Source organism: Castor canadensis, chromosome 9 (genome assembly GCF_047511655.1).
Source record: "Castor canadensis chromosome 9, mCasCan1.hap1v2, whole genome shotgun sequence".
In the NCBI taxonomy this organism is placed as follows: domain Eukaryota; kingdom Metazoa; phylum Chordata; class Mammalia; order Rodentia; family Castoridae; genus Castor; species Castor canadensis.
In genome coordinates, this window is record NC_133394.1 from 154,025,702 (window position 1) to 154,043,347 (window position 17,646).

At 39.4% G+C, this 17,646-nt stretch overlaps 1 protein-coding gene across 1 annotated transcript in view; it reads left to right on the top strand.

Annotated features, from left to right (window-relative positions):
• The window catches only part of Poln (DNA polymerase nu), a 137,932-nt gene that overhangs the window by 76,507 nt on the left and 43,779 nt on the right, over positions 1-17,646 (top strand). Inside the window, exons 16-18 of the mRNA XM_020177295.2 lie at positions 10,536-10,593; positions 11,566-11,643; positions 12,542-12,656. Of these exons, the coding sequence (XP_020032884.2) occupies positions 10,536-10,593; positions 11,566-11,643; positions 12,542-12,656 (251 nt within the window). The remainder of the gene's footprint in view (positions 1-10,535; positions 10,594-11,565; positions 11,644-12,541; positions 12,657-17,646) is intronic.

The following is a 17,646-nucleotide window of genomic DNA, read 5'->3' on the forward strand; positions in this document are numbered from 1 at the left end:
TGGGGGGCAGAGATTTTAAACTAAGGGCCTCCTGCTCCACAAAATGTTCTACCACTTGAGCTACAACCCCATCCTTTTTTTTGCTTTAGTTTATTTTTCAGATGGAATCTGGAAATTTTTCCCAGGGCCAGCTTTGGGCTGTAATCATCCTATCTCTGCCACCTGAGTAGTTGGGATTATAGACATGAACCACCATGCCTGGCTCAAAGTGTGACACCTTCTTTGCTGGGTTATTGTGAAAATTATTTTTTATTTCATTCCCTTAACTACTACTTGTGGATTTCTCGTGTGTACTAGGAGTGCAGTGGGTGCTGGGGACACAGTGGGGACTGTGTTCCTTTCTTTCAGGAGGCCTGCTCCTTGTGAGCAGAGTATAGCTCATTCAGATATTTCCTAGAGCCCTGCTAAGGCACCTCTGCTGCTATATTACTTCAGGGCAAAGGACAGCCAGTGGACCTGCAGCCAGCTGTGACCCTGTCATTACTACTTGTGCCCTTCAGCTTCATTCCAGAGTCCACAGGACACTATAGATGTAAATACATAGTCAGGGCTGCCCTTTCCACTTACACTCCCCCCCTTCCTAGGCCTACCACCTGCAGTTGGAGCTCTGACCCACAGAATGCCAAGCAGAAAGGCAGTGGATAACATGCTCAGGGTGCAGTGTCCATCACTCCCAGCTGAAGTCGTCCCTACCTGGCATTTCACTTACAATGCTGACATTTTAACTAATGCGTCATGTGGAATTAAAACGTCACCTCAATACCTACCTTTTAGCACTTTACCTTGCTAAATGTGAAATGAAAGCTCATAACGTTGAATTTTTCTAGATTAGTTCTCTTATTTTTATACCACACACCAAAGTTCAACATGAAAACAAATGCCAGACTGCTCACTTTCCACGACTGGCACTTTCCCTCTAGTCTCCAAAGGTAGACCAGGGCCGCTCAGAGTAACCAATGGAAGCCAAGCTTGTGGCATTCCTACCAGCAGGTCTCAGAGTCATGGAGAATCTGGGGACTTCTTTACACAGGGGACTTGGAAGTGGTTTCCATACACTTCAATGTCCATATTAACAGTGGACAATTTTGTGTCCTAGAGGAATATACAATTGTAAGAAAATCATCCCAATTTTCTTTGTTTTCATAGTTTTAGAACTTTTCACCCTCATGCCATTGGCTCATGCTGTTTTCGGCCCTAAATTTCCAGGAAGAGACTGAAAAGTATAGTCTCAGCTCACTGGATCTGGGGATTTGATTTTCATATGTGATCAACATGAGGGGACAAGCTTATATGTTGTACATAATACGTGACTGACTCCAGCAAGCTGATTGAAAGGCTCTCACACAGACACGTTCAGACATTGTCATGGGATGCTGACTGGTGGTCAGCTCTTTTCCTGAGTTGGAAGGCCAACCCTTATTAGCCATGTGGGATCTCCAAGCAGTTATCATTTTTTTTCTTCTGTCTTTCTTCTTTCCAACACTGTGATAAAATTCTTGAGATTATCAGCTTGAAGGAGGGAAGATTTTTTTTTTTTTTTTTGGTTCACAGTCTTACAGATTTCAGTCCATGGTCACTTGGCTCCACTGTTTCTGGGCCTGTGGTAATGCAGAACATCATGGCAGGGAACTCATAGTAGAACAAAGCTGCCCACTTCACAGTGGCCAGAAGCAAAAAGAGAGAGGGAGGAAGCAGTCAGGGAGACAATGTACCCTTCAAGGGCACACTCGCAATGACCTACTTCCTCCAACTAGACCCTTCCTCTTTAAGTTTCTATCACCTCCCAACAGCCTATTAAACTTTGAAACCATTAAAATATGAATCCATTCATGATATCAGAACCCTGATAATTCAGTCATGTCCCCAAAGCCCCCACCTCTGAACACTGCTGCAAGCCTTCAACACATGAGCTTTTAGGGAGATACTTAAGATCCAAACCATAACCCCCTTTCACTTTGTCCCTCTCATTGCACACAGAAAAATGCTCAGTGTGATCCCTTAAGTATAGTCTATGCTTAGTGACCTACTTTCCAAGTATATAGTATAGAAAAGGGGGAGATTAAAATGTAGCTTTACAGCTTAGCAAACTGCCTCATTCAAGTGATCAAAGTCAATGTCAACAGCAGTAAGTCCCGTTAATAGTATGTACCAGTGATATGACTAGATGAGGATTGGACCTCAGTTCTACAGTCTTCCTCCCAAGAACACATAATCCCACTGTCACCATGAGAAAAATACTAGACAGATCCCAATTAGGCACATTCTACCTAACCAGACCTTCTCAAAATCATCAAAGCGATGAAAAACAAGGCAAATCTGAGAAAACATGACAGCCAAGAGTAGCTGAGGAGACGTGATGACTAAGTGTTGTGTGTGGTCCTGGATGGGTTCTGAGCTGAAAAGGTCATTAGGTAAAAATCAGTAAATAAAGTTTAGGTGATCATAATGTGTTGATGTTGGGTTAGCTGTGGCAAGCACAACAAGGCAACATACAAGGTTAACATAGGGGAAAGTGGGTGGATGCATGTGGGGCTCTGTGTTGTCTTCACATCTTTTCTTATACTATACCAAAATAAGAAAAGTTATTTTTGTTTAAAAAACACTTAGCACAATAGACAGTTCCATGAATGTTTCTGGTGCCCTCCACTAAAAAAAAAAAAAAATCTGGTTCTATTTTTAACAGCTGACTTACTTAGTTTTAATAGCTCTGGTCTCCAGACATATTTGGGACATTTCATAGACACAATCCTGATTGAAAACGTTTTTCTTCCTCAGTGGTTTTATGTTTCTCTGGTCTTGAATCAGAGTGCCCAGCATTTATCTGGCTTGTATGCGTGTGGCTGACACTATTATGGCTGTTCCTGCTCTGTCAGCCATAAAGACACTGGCTACTAGCTAAAGTGCTCTGCTGTAATGGGTGCCAAACTGACTCATGCCTCAGCAGGTCACTGTGGACAGAATGGCCATTGCAGGAAACAGAAAGGAAGACTCATGGGAGGGCTTGTGGTTAGACTGATATCCATCAGGAATTGTGAAGGAGGAAGAAAAAGAGCTAAAATCTTGTCCTTTAGGAAGGACAAAAGTCCCTTCTCAGGATGACATCCTTCCATATGACCAAAGGACAAGACATATGTTTTAACTTTTCTTCAGGTCTTCAAAGTATATTTAACAAAGTGTGGTACGTAAAGTAGATATTTCATGAGGTTTCCATTATCCTATAATCTCTTATATTGTAAAAACATAAAAATCGAAATTTAATTGTTAAAAGGCTTCCATCATAACTAACCTAAAACAATAAATTTAAACTCAGTGTTACCGCTATCTCGGGACAAATAGGAAACTCATACATTCCTTTCTTTTGGCATAGCAGCTCTCATTTAAGCTAACATGTTGCATACTGTGGGAAGAGATTTTAGGAATTGTGTCTTTGGTTGGCCTTAATGCAGTGCTGACTGAGCTTCCAGCTGTGTACATTAACTGCAGTCTGGCTTGATGCTAAGGGGTGGGGTGCATGGGCCTATTTTATGCAGCCTTACTCAGGGTGAGTCAAGTTTGTACATACTGCTTAGTAGGTTGAAATTTTTCCCTTCCTTTCCTAGCTAGCTGAAATATTTTAGTATGGATGAATGTTGGATTTTTGTCATTTTTTGTTCTATTATCTATTTGATCTGTTTTGTTTATCACCTATTTGATGATGTGTTTTTATCCTTTATTCTACTAATATGATATAATACATCAGTTATTTTTATTGTACCAAGTAATGAGTTTCATTGTGACACTTTCATACATATATATGCTGTACTTCAATCTTACCTCCCATCACTCCCTCTTGTCCCCCTCCCCTGCCCACTGGAACCCCCATACAGTCTCCCTTTTAAATTCGTGCCTCTTTTTTTTGGTTGTTATTTTAGATCTAGATTCTGCATTTCTGCATATGAGAGAAAATATGAGATATTTGTCTGAGTCTGGCTTATTTACTTAATATGATCACATGATCTTCAGTTATATCCATTTTCCTGCAAATAACATAATTTCATTCTTCTTGGCCGAACAAAACCTGTATAGATACATACATGTATACATAAATACATATCTAGATACACACACATATATATATATATATACACATACATATATACATACATATTTACCCATATATGTCATAATTGCTTATCCATTCATCTGTTGACAGGCACCTAGGCTGATTCCATACCTTTACTATTTGGAATAGTGCTGCAGTGAACATAGGTGTGCAGGTGTCTCCATTGTATGCTTACTTATATTCCTTTTGGTGGATGCCCAGCAGTCATACAACGGAACCATATGATAGTTCTATTTTTAGTTTTTTTGAAGAATCTCCACACTGATTTCCATAGTGGCTGCACTAATTTACATTCCCACCCATTCCCACCAGCAGAACATAAGGGTTCCACCCTTCCCTGTTCTTACCATCATTTGTTATTGTTTCTTTGATGATAGCCATTCTGACATGGGTCAGAAGGAATTGCAATGTAGTTTTGATTTATATTTCTCTTATGGCTAAGAATGGTAAGCATTTTTCATGTATTCATTGTCCATTTGTCTTTCTTTTGAGAACTATCTGTTCAAATCATTTGTCCTTTATTGGTTGGATTATTTGTTCTTTTTATTATCTGTTCTTTTGGTATTTCATTTTTTGAGTTCCTTATATATTCTGAATATTAATCCTTTGTCAGGTGAATACAAAGATTTTCTCCTGTCTTTTCACTCTGGTAATTCTTTTCTTTGCTGTGCAGAAGATTCTTAATTTGATGCAATCCCATTTGTCAATTCTTCTCTTTTTTCCTGAGCTATTGGAATCCTATTCAGAAAGTCTTAGGCAGTGTCTTACCATGTTTCCCCTGTGTTTTTCTCTAGTAGTTTCAAAGTTTTGTCTTATAGTAAAGTCTTTGCTCCATTTTTAATTCATTTTTGTATGAGGTGAGAAATGATAGGGATCTAGTTTCAGTCATCTACCTATGGATATCCACTTTTCCCAACGCCATTTGGTGAACAGACTGCCTTTTCTCTCGTGTATTGCATAACTATTTTTGGATTTTTAAACCAACCTTGCATTCTTAAAATGATTCCCACTTGGTCATGATATGTGAGCCTTTTTCAATGTTGCTGGATTCAGTTTGCTAATATTTCTTGAGGATTTTTATGGCTGTGTTTGTGAGGAATGTTGGTCAGTATTTTTCTTTTCTTCTGGTGTCCGTCTTTGGTAATCATGTGGGTAGCACTGACCTCATAGAATAAGCAAGCTCCTCACTCCACTATTCTGGAAGTACTTCTCATTGCTGACGTTTTTTTTTTTTTTCTTTTTTTGAGCTGTTTAGATCATTTTAATTCAATGTGATTTGCAAAGAAAAAAAAATTCTTCCATTATAGAATTGCTTTTCATTACCTGAACAATGACTCCATAAGCCAAGGGGCTTTTGTTTGTTTGTCTGTTTTAAGTCTGATGAAGGGCTAAGTACAGTGACTCACGTCTGTTATCCCAACTATTCGGGAGTCAGAGATCAAGAGGATTGCAGTCCAGGCCAGTCTGGGCAAAAACATGAGACCCTATTTGAAAAACAATTAAAGAAAAAGGGGTTGAGGGCATGCCTTAAGTGGTATAGTGCCTGCCTAACATGTATAAGGCCATAAGTTCAAACCCCAGTACTGCCAAAAAAAATAGTTTGATGGAGCTCTTTTATGGATCATGCTTTTGGTAGGTATCTGAAAAATCTTTGTAAACTCATAATCACGAAGATTTTCTGGCAGGCAGTCTAATGTTTAAGTGTTCAACCCATGATCAGGTGTCCCTCTCACAGGAAACTTGTTCTCACTGGAAAATGCCTTTGTGGTTCTTGCCTGATCGGTGTCAGTTTATTCCTACCAAGATAGTCCTCTGTAAGAGATCCCAATGTCCATTCATTCATTGGTAATATTAGACCTAGGATTAATTTTGCATATTTATTTTATATTCCAATACTTGGTAAACTCACTTATTAGTCCCAGGAAGCTTTTCTGTTTCCATGGATCTTCTACATAGATGATTATGTTTTCAGTGACTTGTGGTCTTTTCTACTGTATGCTTTTTACTTCTTTTTCTTGCCTTATTGTACTAGCTAAGATTTCTTATATAATACTTTATATGGGTTGGGAGCAAACATCCTTGCCTTGTTTCTGCTCTTACGGGAAAAATATTGACTCTTTCACTATTAAGGATGATGTTACTTTTAAGTCTTGCCATTGCTTCTGTTAAGAAGGTTCCCTTCGGACCAGGAACTAGAGAAAAGATTAGATCAAAAAGAATTAACCTAGAAGGTAACACCCACGCACAGGAAATCAATGTGAGTCAACTCCCTGTATAGCTATCCTTATCTCAACTAGCAAAAACACTTGTTCCTGCCTATTATTGCTTATACTCTCTCTACAACAAAATTAGAAATAAGGGCAAAATAGTTTCTGCTGGATATTGAGGGGGTGGGGGGGAGAGGGAGGGGGAGGAGTGGGTGGTAAGGGAGGGGGTGGGGGCAGGAGGGAGAAATGACCCAAGCATTGTATGCACATATGAATAATAAAACAATAAAAAAAAGAAGGTTCCCTTCTATTTCTAGTTTGCTGAGAGTGCATTTTAAAAAATTATAGATGGATATAATTTTTTTGGCAATAGTGGGGTTTGATCTCAGGGCCTCATGCTTGCTAGGCAGACACTGTACTGCTTGAGTCACTTTGCCAGTGTGGATGGATATTTAATCTCAACAAATGCCTTTTCTCCATCTATTAAGACATCATGTGATGTTTTTCTTCTTTGATTTAATAATATGGTGAATAACATGGATAGATTTTCAAATGTTAAACCATTAAGGCTGGGATTTGTGGGGCTAGTCTCACTTCATCATGGTGAATTATCCTTTTATATATTGCTGGATTCTCTAATATTTTGTTTACGATTTTTTCCATTTTCCTGAGGAATGTAGTCTTCTTTCCTTTAAGGTCTTTTGCCAGTTTTGCTCAGGATAATACTGGCCTCATAAAAAAAGTTAGGAAATATTCCATCCCCTTTAATTTGCTTTTATAAATATGGTAAAGGTGGAATATTTGGCATGATTCATCACTGGAACTCTGGGCCTGGAGTTCTCCTTGTAGGGAAGCTTTTGATACTAATTCAACTTTTGCTCTAGATGCCTTCTATTTAGATTTCTATCTCTTTCTTAGTGAATTTTGGTAGTTTGCATCTTTCAAGGAATTACTGGCCCATTTTTTCTGTATGTTCAAATTTGGGGCACAGCATGGTTTGTAGTGTTTCTTTACTGCCCTTAGTTTCTGTGAGTTCTGTAGGGAAGTCACTCTTTTATTCATTAAATTGATTGCTTTCTGCCTTACCTTTTTTCTTGAACAGTTGGAATAGAGGTTTATAAACTTTATTGGTCACTGGCTTTTATTGATTTTCTCTATTGATTGTCTATTTTCAAACTCCCTAATTTTAGCTCTTTATTGTTTTTACATGCATTGGAATTAATTTGCTCTTCTTTCCTAGTTTCTTAAAGTAGAATCTTATATTACTGAGCTCTTTCTTCTTCTCCAATATGCATGTTTATTGCTAAAAATTTGTTAGTACTGGTTTAGCTACTTCCCATAAATTTCAATAAGCTGCATTTTATTTTTCTGCTCAATGTATTTCCTAAGTTCTTCTGAGGCTTCTTCTTTGAGACTTCTTGAATCCCTGATTTACTAAGAAGTGTGACTTTTAATGTTCAAAAATTTGGGACTTTCTAGATATCTTTTAAAATTAGTAGATATCTAATCGTGTTTCTACTTTAGTTCTGTTATGGTCACAGAGAATATGTTTAGAATAAATTCAGTTCTTTTCATTTTCTTAAAATTTGTTTTTTACATATGATATGGTCTACCTTGATGAATGTTTCATGTGTTCTTGAAAAGGATGTGCGTTCACGATTGTTGAATATATTGGTCTGTAAACGTCGATTAGATCAGGAAAGTTTATAGTATTGTTCAGATTTGTAAATATATAACTCCTCACTGATTTGACTACATTTCTGCATATCACTGAGAGGGGTTGTAAGTCTTTAAGAGGGATTGTGGATTTGTCTATTTTGTATTTCAGTTCTATCAGTTTTTGCCTTCTGCATTTTGAAGTTTTGTTCTTAGATGCATACACACTTAGGTTTATTGTATTCTTTTTGTAAATTTGCCTTAAATATAGCAACTCCAAATGTCTTTTTATTAGTGTTTACATGGCATGTCTTTTCTCATCCATTTACTTTTTATCTATCTATATCCTATTTAAAGTAGATTTCTTTTTGTGTGTGTGTGTGTGTGGCACTGGGGTTTGAACTCAGGGCCTCACACTTGCTAGGCAGGTGCTCTTACCACTTGACCCACTCCACCAGTCTTAAAGTGGATTTCTTATAGACAACATACAGTTGAGTCTTGTTTTTGTACAATCTGATTATCTGTCTTTTAATTAATACGTCTTAAAGTATTTTAAATTTAATGTGATTATTGTTAGGTCTGTAGTAGGTTCTACTATTTTACTTTTTGATCTCTTCTATTTTTTGTTGCTCTGTTCCGTCTTTCCTGCCTTCCTTTGAATTACTGATTTTTTTTGGATTTAATTTCAAATTATGTAATGGATTTGGGGCTGTATTTCTTTGTATAATATTTTAGTGATTGCTATAGAAATCAGCACATTATCTAAATTTGTTAGACATTACCATTAGATTTCATGTGTTATCAATTTGAGCAGTATGCAAAAGGCTTACTTTCCAAACTTCTCCACTTTCTGCTATGATTGTCATGTGTTTTATATGATTTTCTACATATTTTTAAAACACCACCAGAAAATTTTATAATTTTTGTTTTCAACAGCCATCAATTTAAAGAGCTTTTTAAAAAGCTGTCAAATTTACCCAGATATTAATCATTTCTGCTGTTTACACGTCATTCTTGAACTTCCAGCCTTCCTTATGGAAACATTTCCTTTTGTCCTGAGAACTTCCTTTCGCATTTATTCCAGAGCAGGACTGCTGAGTACAGATTCTCTTAAATTTTGTTTGTCTAAGATGTCTTTAACTCCCTTGCCTCCTGGAGGGTGTATTTGCTGAAGAGAGTTCTGAGTTGATAGCACTGGCAAGTTGCTGCACTGTCTCCCCTGCACATAGCTCCTGATGGAAGTCCATGGTCCATATTGTTCTTCCTCTGTGTGTAATGTGTTGTTCTGTTCTGCTTGCTTTCAGCATTTTTTCTCTATCTTTGTTTTTTAGCAGTTTGATTATGATGTTTCTGGGCCTGGTTTATTTTAATTTATCATATTTAGGGTTGCTTATCTTCTTGAATTGGAAAAATTTTGTATTTCACTACACTTAGAAAAATTTTAGTCATTATTTCTTTTTAAATAACTTCCACACAAATCTCTTTCTTTTCTCCTTTAAAGGATAAAATAATATGACTAGATATTTATCTTTGATATTATCCCACAGGTTCCTGAGGCTCTGTTAATTTTTTTTCCTGTTTTTCTTCTCTCTTTTTGATTGGATAATTTCTGTTGATCTACCTTCAAGTTCACTGGCTTTTTTCTTTTATCTCTACTGTTGAGTTTTCCTGTGACTATTCAGTATTTTAAAAAAGTATCACGTGTTCTAATATATGGAACTCTTGACAGCCTCAGTGTCCTTGCCTTAAAATACGAGGATGGGAATGCCTGCCTTATACTCCCACAGGGTTTCTGGGGACCTAAAGAGTGTTACCTGCAAGACAGGTGCTCAGAAGTTTGCACTACAGCAGAGTTCATCAGCTCTAGCCCAGGAATTGGACCAACTAGCACTAAAGAGTTGCATTACCAGACAAAGTGATGTGTCATTGCCAAGTATCAGGCAGCTATTATTACAAAAATTCTCATGATTTGAATGGTGGAAACAGGCCAGAAGCATCTATTACTCATTACCCCAAGATGAGCGGGTGCAAAGTAAAGGTGCTTAACAAATGTCCCTTGAGTATTTGTGGGGGATGCAGCTGCAGCCACCACCAGCCCGGGCAAGCTAAGACAGAGACTGGTCCCAGGCACTAGGAAGAGCAAAGGAGGGAAGACTAGGGGCAGAGACCAGAATTTTCATCTTAAACTATGTTTTTAAATTAAAGTACAATATACAAATTTCATAGAAGTATATCTATAGCATATTCCATAGGAATTTTCAGGTTAACTGAGTGATGATTTGGGCTGCTGTAGGGTCACAGTATGTGTTACAATAAGGGTAGCACTGGCTAGAGTCAGTGTTAGCTTCAAATTTGCTGATTGTACCTAGATATTGTGTTCAGTGTTAACACATGAAACATAGCATTACTCATTATCATGATACATTATGTATCATTATGCATGATACACTGCCATCACTTATTTTGTTCATGTCAAATAAATACTATGCATTTTAAATACCCTTAAACGGTACAGATTAATTTAAGAGTAGCTATTTCAATTGAAGTTACTCTCTTCTTATTGTTAACAGAATATCCAAGGTATCTCTAAGCACCCAATTCAGATTACTAAACCTCAAATTTTTAAAGGTAACAAATTTCTTTCTACTTACTAAAACCTTTGGAAACCTTTTAAAATATAGATGTGTTTGTGATTGCTTTTCTATAAAACTAACAGCTTTACTTTCCTGAAGTTCTCTGTATTTCCATGACTGGTGTTTAAATATACATTGAAGAAATAAAAAGCAACTGAAGTGATATTGTACCTCCCTTTTAGCAGTTTACAAGTTAAAATAGATGGTAATTATACCAGGGAAGTAGCTCCTCTCCCACCTTCTTTCCCCCACCAACTTCTGGGTAAAAAACAAAAACAAAAAACATACAATGGCACTGTTTTTTATTAAAGTTTGAAACTTGCTGGAATTGTTTATAAAAGTACAATAACATCCTTTGTTTTGAGCTGTTCCACTGTAATGTGGATGGTCACACTTCTAAAAAAAGAAGTTCAAATCTGAACAATTGGTGCTGTGTTGCCTCTCCCAGTAACCTGTGTCCAAGCCAGTGCTGCCCCTTTGCCCCTTTGCTGTGGCGCTGGCTGAGGTGGGGGTTTACAGCATTGCCAAGCACCAAGCAGTCCTTTCTAGATAGATGCACCTGGACATGCTTGAACAGAGCCAGGGAAGGTGACCAAGCAACATTGTCCCCTCCCACCCCTTGTCATCGTCTCTAGTGAGAACATCTTAGCTGCATGGGCCAGCCATGTAGGGCTTCCTATCAGTGAGGTTCAGTCTCCAGTATTTTTACCAGAATGAATTCAGCTGTCAATAGCTGACTTTTTCCTTTCTTCATCAGAATTGTAGACAGAATAGGAAATTTTAATTTAAAAAATCTGACTAGCATTTAATAGCAATGTTACTTTTAAATTACATTAATATAAGTAGTCACAAATTAAAAATCTACAGTTACCTTTGGGTGATTTTAAATAACTCACCCAATTGTAAGGAATAGCTACAAGTCAGTTCACAGCCAAACTCACCATGTGCTCTTGAAATGACAACTCAGGTAAAGAAGAGGAGACCCTCACCATCTCCCCAAGGACCCTGTTTGTTTCCTCTGAAGGCCACACCTTTCTGGCAGCAGGTATGTGGGACCAAGGGTGGAGCACACTGTATGCATTTTCATGCAGCTCAAATACTTAGAGTAATTCAAGGATACTTATATAACTCATTCTTTCAAATAAGTCTGAATGTAAATGTTTATATGAAACAAATATTTCTTATGCACATTAAATAATAGGTCTTTGGCTTCTAGGGTCCCTTCAATATGACCCACTCAACCTGTCTCTCTCCTCCTGGGTCCTCTCACCTGCTGCCTCCCCCTGCTCTTTCAGAGCAGCCACCAGCGTTGACCAGCCTGCTTCTCCTACACCTCACATCCTGCAACCCTCCTCTTCCCAGATGCCATCCTAGCTCCCTCCTTTGCTTCTTGTGTCTTTGCTTAGGGTCACTTTCTTGATAAAGTCCACAAGCAGGGGAGCTGACCACCCCATTCGTGACAGCAACTTCCTATATATACACACCACTCACTCCCAAAACAAACTCCTTACTGGGATCAATATTTTCCATTTCATTTCTTGCCTTCTGACATAGCAAATAATTCCTTCAAACTGTCTGTCTCCTTCTTCTAGAATGTAAGCTCCATGGGGGGAAGGGAATTGTGTCCATATGTTCACTAACACATCTCAAGCACTAAGTCAGGCACATGGACGTCCCTTTATGAAATTGTGATGTATGGAATAAATGAATGAACAAATGAATGAACACTGCTACCCCTGGAGGCCTTGCTGGCCTCACAGGAGGCAGCACAAGTTTTTGAATTTGAGGACATAGAGAATGGCCAGTGGCCCTGAGGCAGGGGAGCCTGGCAGGTGGGAGGCAGGATGTAGCCTAAGAAGGCAATCTGAGCATGGGCTGGGGGTGGAGCAAAAGTGAGAGCATCATTGGTGAATCCGGAATTAATGCAGAGCTCTGTCTTACAGACTTTTCACAGATCGAATTGCGCATTCTTGCACATTTATCTGGGGATCCAGAACTTTTGAAGTTATTCCAGGAATCTGAAAGAGATGATGTATTTTCTATCCTGACTTCACAGTGGTAAGATAGCAAGACATAATATTACCAGATCTGCAGGAATGCAGATTGATTTTAAAAGTCTGAAGTTATTCCAAGGCTATTTTCATGAGAAAGAAGTAAGGTTTTTTTCTCATAGTTAATCATTTTGAAAAGAAGGTGGATAGCTGGGAAGCCAAGAACTTTCTAATTACGAAAGAACTGATGACTCTTCCTCAGTAAAAGAGAGTGTAATAAATAAAATGTTGAAAAAATAGCAAGTGCAAGTCACATAAGAAGAAAAGGAAGCCTGGGTGCTGGGCATGCGAGCTGAAACCAGCCCTCACAAAAGAGGGCAAATGTCCTCTCTGTGTCCCCACCCATCAGAGGGCAGGAGTGCTTAGGCTGCAGGTGGCAGTCTTCATCTGAATGACTCACTCTGAGAGAACTCCAGAGGCAGGAGGCCTTGGATTTTGTTGACCAGTGTAGTTCTGCCATCGGAATCCTAGCTGTCTTTCTGAGCCACTGTTCTTTGGCTGCTAGCTTTTGTTCCTCCTTGTAGAGGACTTGCCGCCTCTTAGGCAAGTGGAGAGGACAGGTGCAGGGCTCTGGTCTCACACTTCTCTCTGATTTGGAGGGCCAGAATACTCCCTGGATCCCACTGCAGATATCTGCTGCACCCCACTTTCCCAGCAGAGTTGTGCTGCCCCAGCTACAGGGAGGCCAGTTGAACTCTGCCCTGAAAAGGAGGAACAGGTGACTTTAACTGGCTTGGACCATGATGGTTGCTTACCTGATTAGGTACAGCACTACCTGCAGAGTCTGGATTTTACTACAAGGATGGGCCCCTGGTAGAAGGTCCCTGCATTTGCCATCACTCTCTCTGGGCAGTTGTAGGTGCCCATGTCTCTTCACTTTAAGTCTCTCCCCTCAGGTTATTCCCTGGTGACCCCTTCTCATTCCCTTGACTTCACTTCCTCTCCTGTTACCTGTTCACCCTCAAGAGTCACTAGAGATGTCACTTCCAAAGCTGTCCTTTGTCCCCACACGACACTGCACTTGCTCCTCAAGCACTCATTTCTTGTTTCCACTGTCTTCCTGGAGTAAGTGAGCTCAATGAGGACAGGGCTACCTCCATTGTTCAGGGTAGGTGCCGGTTGCTTTCTGGTCCACGCACTGGTCCCCAGCACAGTAGTTCCCACCTCATTCAACCCTGTCCTTCCCTTAAACTTAAGAAACTCTTTCCCCAACTTCATCCAAGTCTTCCCTGCAGGCATGACCTCAAGGGGCCTTCTCTGGCACCTCCTCCTGACCTTCCTCAGTCAGCTGCTCCTGTTCAATGCACATCATCCATGGTAGCCTGAGCTTTTGCTCCCTGCTGTGCCCACCAAGCCTGGGGCCTTGCAGAGGATTTGTGAAATAAATGAATGCATGGTGCAGAATTGAGACTTTCCTGTGCATTCACAAAACCCCCACCACACCAAGACTCTTATTTGAATAATAAAATCCAGGAAATATTTTATGTAAAAGTAACAAGCAGTAAAAATGTTATTATACACTGAGCTGGAGTTACAAGTAGGTAGTTGTGGAAGTTATGTGTGATGGGGAAGTGGCAAAAACAAGGAATAATGGAATCCTAGCTTGATGTGATAAATGTGACACTGCGGAGAACAGTGCTGGCAGGAGCCAGGTCCAGCTTTCAAGCACCAGCCCAGAGTCCTACCATCTGAAGGGGTGTGGCTCAAGTGGTAGAGTGCTTGCCTAGCAAGCATGAGGTACTGAGTTCAATCTCCAGAACCTCAAAGGAAAAAGAAGAAGGAAAAGAAGAACTTTTAGATTTTGAATTTTGACCATTTCTGGGCTAGTAATATGCAGTATGGTATTGTCTCCATGTACAGGATCTTATACTGAAATTACAAAATGCTGATGAAGGCTGGAGGCCTAGCATCAGTGGTAGAGCTCCTGCCTGGCAAGTACAAATCCCTGAGTTCAAATCCCAGTACTGCCAAAAAATAAATAAGTAAAATAAAATGCTGATGAAGGTTGTCAAAGATCTACTAAATTAAGAGACATATTGTGTTCATTGTATTGAACACTCAAAAATACATGTCATTATCTTTAAATTGATCCATAGATTTATAATACAATCCCTATTAAAACCTAGACAGACATAGAGAAACTTATTCTAGAATGTATGTGGAAGGCATAGACTCTAGAATAGCTAAAACAATCTTGATGAAGAACAGAATGGTGGCTCCACCTGTAATCCTACCACTCAGGAGACAGAGATTGGGAGGATTTCAGTTCAAAGCTAGCCTGGGCAAATAGGTCATGAAACCCCAGCTTGAAAAAACCCATCTCATACACATACACACACACACATACACACACACACACATAAAGGGCTGGAGGGGTGGCTCAAATGGTAAGAGCGCCTGCCTAGCAAGGGTGAGGCCCTGAGTTCAAACCCCAGTGCTGCCAAAAAAAAAAAACAAACCAAACCAAAACAAACAAACAAAAAAAACCAGAATGGAGTCACTCTACCAGACACTAAGGGTTGAGGTGTGGTAATCAAGAGAGTGTGGAATTGGCCAGGGATGGACACATACAAATATGTGTGGCTTATCTTGACAAAGGTACAAGATGTAAGGCAGAAAAGAATCTTCTTCAGGTTAATGCCTAGCTGCTCACACTTGGAGGGTTCATGTCTACATTGGATATTGGATATTGTATGCTTTTCCTTCATTTTATGAGCTTATACTTGGGAGAGAACTTCAAAAATAAGAGCTTTTAATATTTGCATGGTGGTTGCTTCTAATTCCTTACTAGCAGTAGTAATCCAGCATTTGTGACTTATACTATAATTAGTTGCTGTGGAAATGATTTTTATGTTCCAAACAGAAGACTAGAATAGCACATGGTAAAAAGGCAGATCAAATACATTTAAAGATGTTTGCTCCCTGTGGGAGCCTTATTATTTGAAACACAAAAGGCAGAAAGGCAAATGATCTGAAATATTTAGTAACATTTCCAAAGAGTAATAATTTCCTTGAGGAACCTTTAAGATTACATTGTGATACATAAAGATGGGGTTAGAAGAAATGGAACTCAGCTGTGAGGTCACAATTTAATGGATGGATGCATGAGACCAAGAGCGGGGCACATCAGTTAGGAGATCTCAGAGCCATCTCTCATGGCTTCACTCAAGGGATACACAGCCATTCTGTACTTTGGATCCACGATGGCCACTGTACATAAGGCTTCCTTCCTTTCAGTAGTCAACAGCTCTCTGCCTCAGAGGTGTTGTTTAAAGGCTGAACAAAATGCAAATTAAAAGCATTCCTTATTGGCCAACCATTCAGTTCACCCTTTTCAGGCTGAAATTCAAGAACATTTTACTACAGAATATATTCATTTTTCTTCTGCTTAAGGCTGTTTTTAAGTGTGTCTCCTAAATATTCTTTGTTTTTAAAATTTTTTCTCTATTTGCAAATGACATGTTTGTTATTGTAGAAAATCACAAAGAATAGACAAGAAAATGTAGGCAAGTGTTTTGGTTTGGATCTAGAATGTCCCCAAAGTCTAATTGTTGAAGTCTTAGTCCCAAATGCAACCATGTCCAGGGTGGGGCTTTGAAAAGTGATTAGATCCTGGGGGCTCTGACCATTAATTGTAAGGGATTAATCCATTGATGGGTTTATAATTTGATGACCTATTCAAAGGTGATAGAAACTTAAAAGGCAGGACATTAAAAGGAGTGAGCCCTTTGGGGAATGCCTGTCCCCTTTCTCTCTCTCCTCTCCCCTCTCTTCCCTTTCCTCCCCTTCCCTTCCCTTTTCTTCTTCCCTTTTCTTCTCTCTCTGTCTCTCTCTCTTTCTCTCTCAATCCCTCCCTGCTTTCCTCCCTCCCTCCCTCTCTCCCTTTCCTTCCAGACTACCATTAGGTAAGTAGGTTCCTCACTAGGTATAGTAATCTACCACATTCTTCTACCATGACAGATAGCTTCTCCATAGGCCCAAACACCACAGGGCCAAAAAATTATGGACGGAAAATTCTGAAACCATGAATCAAAATGAATCTTGATTTTCTCAGGTATTTTGTCACCATAGTGGAAGATTGAGCAACTGTAGAAGACAGTACTATTGCCTGCAGCTCCCCAGTCTAGGTATCAGAGTAACCATGTGATTTGCTTATGAAATGTGAGTCAGAGTGATACATGTCACTCCTAAGCAGAATCTTTAAGAAACTGCATGTGATTCTTCTTGATCTCTTTCCTCTTTGTTCCAGTGACTGACAAAATATTTTATAGAGCCTGCTCCATCATCTTGCTTTATAAATGGTGGGTCAGCCTATGATGCAATATAGTGAGGACAAGAAATAAAATATTCTTGCTGTAAAGCAGTAAGATTTTGGGGTGACCTGGTATCTCAGGAATCAGTGCCTCAAAGGCTGATTTAACAAATCCTAAAACATGGTGCTGGCCTTGGGGCTAGGTGGCTGGCAGTGAGGAGATGTCTGTTGAAGGCTGGAAGGTGAATTTGGTAAAACTGTCACCTGTGATAGCTTGTAAGGCAAATAATATCCCTAATGAGCTTGTGGCTCTGGGCAGAACTGGGCCAACAGATGTAAGAAAATGCTTTGATTGCTATTGTCTGCTGTGGCAAGGTACTATGACAAACAGACAAACTCAGAAAAGAAGTGGCTAGTGTACAAGTAGGATTGAAGAGGAATAGTAAGATTCTAGAAAGTCTGTGTTTTGCTCATTTGAATATATCAATTATTCTCATTTCCAGTGTGAATGATAAGTATGAAAATACCTGTGAATTAAAACACACAAATAAAAGGTGTGACTATAATGGCTACTGCTAACACATGTGAAAGATGGCACCCAAATTCTTGCAGTTGGGCAACATCACTCTGGAAAGAAGAGAATAGAAAAGAGTAAAAGTCTGTGGCTCTCCCACACCTCCTGGTAGCTCACAGTCCCTACAGGGAAGTTGAGAGAAAGAGGACACATCTTTATGAATTGTGGGTG